The sequence below is a fragment of the Aulonocara sp. 'chitande type north' Nkhata Bay genome, linkage group LG8 (genome assembly GCF_057382095.1).
Source record: "Aulonocara sp. 'chitande type north' Nkhata Bay isolate Kocher_YH1m ecotype deep benthic linkage group LG8, A_spYH_male_GT1.1, whole genome shotgun sequence".
Classification (NCBI taxonomy): Eukaryota; Metazoa; Chordata; class Actinopteri; order Cichliformes; family Cichlidae; genus Aulonocara; species Aulonocara sp. 'chitande type north' Nkhata Bay.
In genome coordinates this window covers 26,756,014-26,766,013 of record NC_141351.1, presented here as the reverse complement: position 1 = coordinate 26,766,013, position 10,000 = coordinate 26,756,014, and the positions used below count along the sequence as shown (strand labels likewise).

The 10,000-nt window shown below is 46.0% G+C and overlaps 2 protein-coding genes and 1 pseudogene across 9 annotated transcripts in view; 2 read left to right on the top strand and 1 right to left on the bottom strand.

Annotated features, from left to right (window-relative positions):
- LOC147324130 (kinesin-like protein KIF20B) overlaps positions 1-4,464 on the bottom strand; it is a 16,694-nt gene extending 12,230 nt beyond the window's left edge. For 5 of the 6 annotated variants that reach the window (XM_086304632.1, XM_086304634.1, XM_086304636.1 and 2 more), the window contains exons 1-4: positions 3,739-3,893; positions 3,094-3,200; positions 597-686; positions 31-150 (exon numbers count right to left, since the gene is read on the bottom strand). In XM_086304632.1, coding sequence (XP_086160758.1) covers positions 31-150; positions 597-686; positions 3,094-3,195 — 312 coding nt within the window. In that variant the 5' untranslated portion in view covers positions 3,196-3,200; positions 3,739-3,893. Of the gene's footprint in view, positions 1-30; positions 151-596; positions 687-3,093; positions 3,201-3,738; positions 3,894-4,336 lie in introns of those variants that run through there. The other variant, XM_086304633.1, reaches the window with a different exon arrangement.
- Positions 3,997-10,000, top strand: part of bbs1 (Bardet-Biedl syndrome 1) — a 9,400-nt gene continuing 3,396 nt past the window's right edge. Inside the window, exons 1-3 of one of the 3 annotated variants that reach the window (XM_086304639.1) lie at positions 4,322-4,460; positions 5,118-5,551; positions 6,872-7,054. In XM_086304639.1, coding sequence (XP_086160765.1) covers positions 5,174-5,551; positions 6,872-7,054 — 561 coding nt within the window. In that variant the 5' untranslated portion in view covers positions 4,322-4,460; positions 5,118-5,173. Of the gene's footprint in view, positions 4,550-5,117; positions 5,552-6,871; positions 7,055-10,000 lie in introns of all 3 variants that reach the window. The other 2 variants (XM_086304640.1, XM_086304641.1) reach the window with 2 other exon arrangements.
- LOC147324129 (uncharacterized) lies at positions 7,061-8,591 on the top strand (annotated as a pseudogene).

Sequence of the window (10,000 nt, the reverse complement as noted above, 5' to 3'; positions counted from 1 at the left end):
TGTGCACAGCTCCGGTCAGGTGACACGTACCTGCGTGAAGGTGAACCTCTGGGCCGTTTGTGGGAGGGACTTGTCGCTCTGTCGGTTTGACTGGCAGCTCCTGGGAGGCTTGAGGACCACAGTGTCCGGCCCCTCGATGGTCACACAGTCCTACAGAGGAAAACACACCTGCGCTGCTCATTCAGGCCTACAGACTGTGAACAGTCCAGGTCTGTGAGCAGGTCACAAAGACGCCACGGTGTGCGTGTGACAGATCTGATCCATAACAGATGATGGAATCAGGAATAAGAACGTTTCCCTCTGCGTGTAAACGTTATGTGAGGAAGAAGTTCCTGTCTTATCCTCCTTAAAATTTGTGTTTAGTGAAGCTTTGCTGAGCGTGGACTGAATGGAAGTTTGGTTCCTGCCAGCTTCACCTGTGTCTCACATCAGTCCTCTGTTTTTAACTGAATGACATCCAGCATGCTCCTCGGTGAGGAATACAGAACTGGTACCATTGATCTCTGCTGTAGACACCCAGAGTAGGAGAAAGCTGGAATAGTGAATCCCTGTAAAACACTGCGGTGTGTGTGTGTGTGTGTGTGTGTGTGTGTCACCTGTGCCTCTCCGCTGCCGCTCTCGGCTGCAGTAAAGGGTCGAACCCTCAGGTAAACCTGCAGGTTCTCCGACTGCTCCTGAGCGTCGTCCTGCAGAGAGAGCAGCATCAGTTACATGACCTGCATCCAACTCTAGAACAGGTAACCATCAGACAGCGACGGCATGTTACAGGAAACAGCAGGTACAGATGTGCATGTGTGTGCATGGAGGATGAATACACTGGATGCTTTTAATGGAAAATTTCCTGGAAACCAATAAACAATAAACAAAGAAAATGGTTCTGATTTCACAGCAAACTGGAAGAAAACATCACTGTTAATGGTGACTGTACTGATGCTTTGAATAATCCCTACACACATCAGTGGGCATCAAACATAAAAGGACCACAGAGATCTTCATTGTGTGGAAGACAGTTTGTGGTGTTTGTGGATCTCTCTGTGTATGTGGTTCAAAGGACGAGACTCTGATTTAAACATGTGCAGGAACAACAGCACAGTGTGACGTTGCTCTGCAAGTCCCATGGATGGGTTCGTGATGTACTACAGCCTGTCCGAGCAGTGTTGCCAACTTAGCGACTTTGTCGCTATATTTAGCGAGTTTTCAGACCCCTTAGTGACTTTATTTCTAAAAAAAAAAGTCGCTAAAAAAAAGACGTGAAAGCGCGTGTCGCTTTTACTCTCAACAAGCAGCGGGTGCTGTAACGCAGTGTTCTTCTTTTACTGGATCACAAGGTTTAAAACTACTTATAAACACACACAAAGTAACTCCACCAGAGCGCCTATTTCGGGTCACTTTTGCCGGTCCAAGCCCGGGGAAAGTAGCAGGGTTGGAATTGTGACATTAAAAAAACCATAATTGCTAAAAGAAATTTAATTTGTAGTTCTAAATAAACTCTAAATGCATTTAGGACGTTTTTTTTACTCACTTTATGTCTCTTCCACTAGGGCTGCTCAATTAATCGAATTTTAATCACGATTACGATCTGGGCTTTCAACGATCATTAAAAATGACTGAGCCGATTATTAGCCCCTCCCTCGTGCTTTACTCTCGCGCTGCTCCGTGTGGCAAATCAAGCGCACCTCTCTGCATTTCCAACACGTGTCACAACAATTAAGAGGACCCGAGGGAAGCTCGGAAAGCTCAGCAGAAGTTATTTGGGGAGGAGAGTGACTGCCGCTGGTTGAAAAGAGAGGTAAAAAACACTTCAGTGGTGTGGAAACATTATGGGTTCTACTTGACGTGGATCAAGTAGACATAGTGTGTAAACTTTGCTACAGTGTCATAGCTGCGCCACAGAGCAACACTGCAAAGTTCACTAAACACAGATGTTTACATTTTTCATTTATTTTTTTATATTGCAAACATTTGCACTGTTATCAGTATTTGCACACTGTTTTATTTATTTTTTTTTAAAGTCATTATTCAATACATTGTTATTGTTAACCCTTTAAATCCCTGTAGAACCGGAACAGCGTAAGCTAGCACAATAATTTGTTTTGCATATGAAACCGGAGGTGTACTTACATCTTATGCCATCAGCTTCCTTCCACATAAAGCTTTGCAAAAATTGCATAAAAAGCGCTTGCAGAAACAAAAACATAATATTCCAGAAACACGCTTTGCCGAGCCAATCATTTTCATTTTCACGGAAAATTAGTTTGTTTGTTTTTTACTTGTAGGCCTTAAAAGCCTATACTGGTGTTTTTATAAGTCATGTTTGACTCTATACTTTTCTGAATAGTTTCTGGGATGCTTAGAACTCAAATTGCACTGCTGGAAATAGTTTATTTTGATGCACCTGCTGTTTTCTTTGCAAATTTGCATCATAGGATTGTTTTTTGTTTTTCCTGCAGTATATAAAAATTGGTGCATCTCCAAAATAAAACTATGAAGACACTCAAAATAAATTTCCTGTTGTTGTAAACTATTTTTTGCAACTTTTTTGTATTTAAAGTTTTGAGGGATAAACCTCTTAAATTTCCCCAAGTAGAAATATATGCAAAAAAAACAAAAACGATTTTCAATTTTTTTGTAGTTTTTTGCACTTTTTTGTAATTAATGTAATTACTATGGACTTAATGCATACATATTATTAAAATATGGGCTATAACAGTTGTATTGATGTATAGCAACTTGAAATGCTCCCAAAAATGGCACTACAGCATGTAAAAAATATAATATAAGCTCTGGCGGACTTGGTTCTATGGTAGGTCTTAAAGGGTTAAATAAATATCGTCAAATAATCGAAATCTCAATTTCAGTGAAAATAATCGTGATGATCATTTTTGCCATAATCGAGCAGCCCTATCTTCCACGATGTTATTTCTCTCTCCAACAACATAGGTTACAATTACATTAGCATGACCAATTATGCAGATTAGGCGATGATGTCATTTAGCGACTTCTAGCGACTTTTAGGACAGCCAATAGCGATTTTCCTTACTGACGAGTTGGCAACACTGTGTCCGAGGTCAGGGCAGACCGTGGTGGACCTACCTGTGTTGGCATGGCAGAAAACTCAGCCAGCAGGTCCTTCTTTATGTCCCCCACTTCCACTGGTCCCACTCTCTCCGGCCTTCCAGCTAAACTGGAATCCATTCTCTCTGCAAACACATCAGTCCAATCAACCACCGTTTTATCAGTCTCCCCGCGGGGAGTTTCACCTACAGCTCACAGGCAGCCTAGACGCCCGCTAAGCGCCTAATAGAGCTTTAATCTGCGCCGATTTTACCAGCTAAATGAGGTGCTGCCTTTAAACATGTCTCCCATGATCAGCCGGCTTCTGTGCGACTGAGATTCAAACGAGAGTTTTAATTTCCCAGAAATGATAATGGAGTTCGGCCTGACTCCAGCACTGCCCCAATACAAGCTACTGGAGTGTAAACAGCCTGACTAAAACTGGCCACCACAGTCACACAAACACAGCTCAGAGTAAATCACATCTTTGACCAATCACAGCAAACAAACACAAAGAAACAACAGCAAACAGAAGGTAAACAAAGACCGTTTTTACACTCCGCTAGCTTTGTTGTTAGCATTAGCCATCTCATCTACGCGTTTTTACGACTTCAGCAAAGCGGAATTTCGTTTTAAATGACAGGATTACGAATTAAAGCGATATTGTATGAAACTCGAACTCACGTGTCGTATATTTTATTTCACACACACTCTATTTACTACCGCAAACATGAGAAACAATCACTGCCTATCGGCCTTGCTGCGCTGTCCTCTCCGCGGTTTACTTTTTAAACTAGAACAGTACGACCAATCACAGAACGTATACGAAGCAACGTCACAGAATCGTTGTTGCCTTCATATAGAATCTCGCGAGATCAATATAGTGTTTCTTTTTAACAAATAAAGTCACACGACGCTGCTTTTTGTTGTTGCTGGTTTTGTTTAGTGATTGTCGAGTTTGGAGTTTTCTATATTTCAGAAATATAGAAATAAGTTATCGAAGCCAGTAACAAATGAACAAGTGTGGTTAAAGAAATCAACCGTCATATTTGAAATTAAGAATAGCTGTCAGCCCTTTAAGAAAAAATGTAACATAAACTTTATTTAATTTTCTCTTCTATTCGACTGAATTTTCTTCTATGTATGAATTCTTGTTCGGTAAAAAAACAAACAAACACCGCCGCATGAAATTGACGTCATCGTGTGGCGTCGGTAACGGGCAGGAGGATTGAAGGGGATTTGGGGATTAGATGCTGACTGCAGCGGATCCAGTTGGACTTACTCCTCTTTATCGGGACCAAAGTGACTCCGTGAGGCGAAGCTGCAGCGTGGAGCCGAAGAAACGCCGCGAAAAGAAGCAAACGGGCGGAGGACGAAGACGAAGTGACACGGTTGCCTTGGCAACGGTGAGACAACCCGGGAGGAGGGGAATTATTTTTAGTGCCGCTATTGATTAACTCTTTGGGTCCATAGTGTGGCGATTCACCTCTAACAGGTGAGAGAGTTCTGGAAATCAGATCCATCAAACACGGTACGCGAGCTGAGAGGGGTCAATTAATAATACACATGACAGGAGGCAGAGGATACTGATAGAGACTAACATACAACGATTAAATATCGTTGCGTCTCGAGAGAGCAGCACGTGTGTGTAGGTAACAGCGCCCTCTCACATCACAAACTGTTATTAAACCAGGAGTGAAGTAAAAAGCAGATCTGTGGGGAGAGAAAGGAGCGAGTGGAGAAGAGCCTGGAGGGTGGAGGTATGAAAGGTGTTTGAATGAAAGGGAGACAGGTGGAAGGAGCAGAGGTTCAGGTATTGATAGAGAGTGGCTATATGGGCCAAAGGTGGATGAAGATGGAGCTGCAGGTAGGAGGAGACGAAGAAGACCTCAGAGGAGGTTCATGGATGTAGTGAAGGAGGCCGTGCTAACACATTTCATTTTTATTCAGCGTGACCAAAACGAGCCACTCAGCTACAACTGTCGTCACCTGGTAGCTTTCAGATAGAATACAGCGGTTTCCGACCAGAAAGCTGTTTCCATGTTTTTACGGTCTGTGCCCAGGCCTCTTCCTGTGACGACCCTGTGTGAATAAAGCTTCGCCTGCCCCTTCTGCTGTGATGTCCTCCGCTGAGTCGAGTGGTGATGGAGGGAAGTGGCTGGACGCTCACTACGACCCGGTGGCTGGCATCTACACCTTCTCGTCCTGCGTGGACCTGGCAGACCTGAGCGGGGACGGGGAGAACCGGCTGGTGGTCGGGGATCTGGGCTCCGGGTCGTCGGGGATGAAGCTGAAGGTGTACCGCGGCACGGCGCTGATGAGCGAGAGCACCCTGCTTGACCTGCCCGCTGGCCTCGTCGCCTTCTTCATGGACCTGCACGAGCCCCGCATCCCCGCTGTCGCTGTGGCCTCCGGACCCTGCATCTACGTCTACAAGAACCTGCGGCCATATTTCAAGTTCACCTTGCCTGGCCTGGAGATCAACACACTGGAGCAGGTCTGTCTGTGTGCGAGTGTGTGTGCTTATATTACCTACATCATGGGGACCCTGGTTCATTTAAGGACAAACAGTCCTTAAATGAACCAGGGGTCCAGTTATGTTTATCTCCAGGCACTTCATCCTCTGTTTGGCTGTAGCAGATGTGAAGATGACCACAGACCATTCTATCCGAGTTAAAATCCTGGGTTAGCTCTAATTTTCTAAAGCTCAAGGAGGATAAAACTGAGATCCTCCTTATTGGCACCAAATCCAACCTTTTGAAGGCAAACCATTTCTCACTCACCATCGATGACTCCTCAGTTCTCCCTTCTCCTCAGGTTAGGAGCCTTGGTGTCATCCTAGACAGTTCACTTTCCTATAAATCTCACATCAATAATCTCACCCGTTCCGCCTACTTCCATCTACGCAGCATTAAGAGATTACGTCCTTCACTTTCCACCCAGTCTACGTCCATTCTGTTCCACAGTCTCGTTACCTCCCATATGACTACTGCAATTCTCTTTTGCATGGTCTTCCCCAAAAATCCCTCCATAAGCTGCAACTGGTTCAGAACTCTGCTGCTCGCATTATCACCAGAGCCCCTCCTACCAGCACATCACCTGTTCTTCAGGAACTTCACTGGCTCCCTGTGATAATATTCAAACTTCTTCTGCTCACCTTCAAGGCCCTTCATAACCTCGCTCCTCCTTACCTTTGTGACTTGTTAAGCACTATCTCTTCTACCCGCTCACTTCGATCTTCTCCTTCTATCCAGCTTCCTTCTGCCTCAGCACCATGGGAAGCAGAGCTTTCAGCTGCTCTGCTCCCAGGCTGTGGAGCTCTCTACCCCCAGAAATAAGAAACACTGGTTCTCTCCCCCAGTTTAAATCCCAGCTCAAAGTCCATCTGTTCAAATCTGCATATTCACTGTGAACCCACTGTTTGTTCATTTTATCTTGTGCTTTTGTTTTTATTGTTCTTCATTGTGTCATTGTTCCATTATGTGTTTTATCTTATTGCAAAGTGTCCTTGGGTGTCTTGAAAGGCGCTTTATAAATAAAATTTATTATTATTATTACAGTTGGAGGATCCTCCTCTTTTCTGATGTCATGCAGGCTCCGGAGTGGTAGAGCGTTTAGATCAGTCTGAACAGGATGTTACTGTGCCCTGATGATGTGCTGTCTTATGTTGAGGAGCCATATCAGCTACTGTTCAGTGGATGTTAGTCGGAAATCACCACACTGAACCTAATGTCATTTAAAAGCAGTGAGCGTGTCCTTTTCACTGTAAACACACCTGAATGTACCTGTGACGTGCTGCTGCGCTTTGATTGGTCAGGATGTGTGGCAGCAGGTGAAGGAGGGGCAGATCAACCCTCTGACCCTGAAGGAGATGTTGGAGAGCATCAGGAAGAAGGCCGATGTGCCGCTGTCGGTCCGCTCGCTCAGCTTCCTGTCTCTGGAGCCCCACGAGATGGACGAGTTTGTTGAACTGCTCAAACACCAGCCGATCAAGCGCCAGGTAACTCCCAGGTCGCATCGTCCACAATGACATCACCGCAGTCCTTTTAAATCTGTCTTTATGATTCATGTGGTTTTCTTCTTCTACCTGTTTCACATGTCAGCTCCTGTTTGTGTTGATGGTTCACTGTATAAATCTGTACCTCATCACCAACAGTCCAAAACACTCTGTCATCATGTAAATCAAAGAATGATTTACAAGATGGCGCAGCCACGTCCAGACGCCTTCTGACCGCTCCGCACAGACTGTGCACCTTTTTAGCTGTTTACTTGTTCATTACCTTGTTATACATTCCAGGAACTTCTAGTTTTATAGTTGGACAGTAGCTCCCTTCTCAACATCGGTGATCTTGGACACTTTTAAACCAGACCCATCATGGCCGACCGAGATACTACGCGGTGCGGCCAACAACAATGGACAGGACGCTTACCCCAGGCGCCGAACAAAGAAACGCCGGGGAAATGCGCTGGCGTTCGGAACAGACTGAGACAGCAGGCGCACCGCGCACCACTGCCCAGCATCTTGCTGGCTAATGTACAGTCGTTGGAGAACAAACTAGATGATCTGAGGGCAAGAGTCACCTTCCAACGTGACATGAGGGACTGCAACATGCTGTGCTTCACGGAGACATGGCTGACCCCCACCGTGCCGGACCAGGCCGTAACTCCGTCGGATTCATTCTTCGTGCTCCGCGCAGACAGAACGGCAGAGTCGAACAAAACAAAGGTGGAGGAGTGTGTTTCATGGTAAACAGAAAGTTGTGTGACCCCAGGAGCATTTCTACTCTCTCCAGCGGCTGCTCGCCACATCTGGAATTCCTGATTCCTAATTTCTGAGCATTAAGTGCCGCCATTTCTACCTTCCCCGTGAGTTCACCTCGGTAATCGCTGCAGTGGTCTACATCCCACCCCAAGTGGACACAGGTATGGCTCTATCCGAACTACATGATGTGCTGAGTGCCTTTCAAAACAGGGATCTGGGCTCAGCCCTCATTGTAGTAGGAGACCTAATGAAGCGAACCTCAGACAAGTCATGCCGACCTTTCACCAACATATCACGTGTCCGACGAGGGGATAGGATACTGGACCATTGCTACACGCCATACAAGCAGGGCTACAAGGCTGTTTCACACCCGGCCTTTAGGAAGTCTGACCACAACGCCATCTTCCTCATCATCCCAGAGTATAAGCAACACATTCGGAGGGATGAAGTAGCTACGAGGGAGGTGAAATGCTGGTCTCCCCAATCAGAAGCTACGCTACAGGACGCGCTCAACGACGTCGACTGGGACATGTTCAGAGCATGCGCAGTCGAGTTTACGGATGTAGCAGTAAGCTTCGTAAACATGCTAGTGGATGAGATCATCCCCACTGCGACAGTCGTGACATTCCTGAACCAGAAACCGTGGGTGGACAGATCGTTCCGCGCTGCAGTGAACACCAAGACCGCCACCTACAACGCGGGTCTCGCCACTGACAAAAGTGCCCAGCAGACTGTTCACAAAGCTGAGGGATCTGGGACTTAACAGCCGTCTGTGTGCATGGGTGTTGGACTTCCTCACTGGCAGAACTCAGGTGGTGAGGGTGGGCAGGTGCTTCTCCAACAGCATCACCATCAACACAGGAGCACCTCAGGGATGTGTCCTCTCGCCACTGCTCTACTCCCTCTACACTTCAGACTGTGTGGCCACCCACGGCTCCAACACCATTGTGAAGTTTGCTGACGACACAGTGGTGTTGGGTGCCATCTCCAACAACGATGAGGCGGCCTACATGGATGAAGTGAAGAATCTGGCATCGTGGTGCCAGGACAACCACCTCCAGCTGAACGTCAGCAAGACCAAGGAGCTGGTGGTGGACTTCAGAAGGAGTCAGCACAGAGACTACAAGCCCATTATCATCAATGGAGCTCCAGTGGAGAGGGTGCAGTCCTTCAAGTATCTTGGTGTCCACATCTCCTCAGCCCTGACATGGGCTGCCCACATTCAGGTCCAGACCAAAAAGGCTAAGCAGCGCCTGTATCACCTACGACAACTGAGGAAGTTCAGGGTCTCTCCAAAGATCCTCAGGATCTTCTATACAGGCGCTGTGGAGAGCATCCTCACACAGAACATGACATCGTGGTTTGGGAACAGCTGTGGGAAGGACCAAAAAGCTCTCCAGAGAGTGATCCGTACAGCAGAACGCTGCTCACTACAGCACAAGACACTTTAACACCCTCCTCACGCAACGTACACAAGCTGTAACTTTCCACATTGTTTTATTTGATTTTATTCCTATTTATATAATGCACATAACTCACCCACTTGCTGCACATAATGCTCTCCTTGTATATACTCATTCACTGTATATAAAGTTCTGTCTGTCTCTCTCTGCACAGTCGAGGAGCGTATCAGGTCACATTTCACTGCGTGTTACACCTGTATAACCATGCACGTGACAAAGAAAGAATCTTGAATGGCGAGACGTTCTCTCGCTACAATGCAAAACTTTATTGGCCAATAGTTGCTGATCTATCGGCCGGGCCTGTGGACCGAGGGCTGGTGCTTCGTAGTTATCTAATGTATCACATACGTTTTTCAAAATGCTCAGGTTTTACAGCAGGTGATGTTTTACATTTCGTAAAGTGTAAGTCTGTTTCGTGGAAGGTCAGGTTTCAAAGTTCGTGACAATATCAGATTTCACAGTTTAGTTAGACTAGTTTAGGTTAGTTTGGTTAGTTTTCAACCATCTGACAGGTTAATTCACCTTTTCATAGAAAAGTCAAACCAAAGAGGACCTACAAGCTATCCCTGTGGGACTCCATATGCAGCCTCTGTTGCAGACATAAAGCAGTTCTGACAGATGGCTCATCATCTGGTCTGTAAGTTCTCAGGAGCATAAAGACAAATGAACATAAGGAGGGAGCAGCGCCTCATCAAAGGTCTAAATATACAGACAGCAGTTT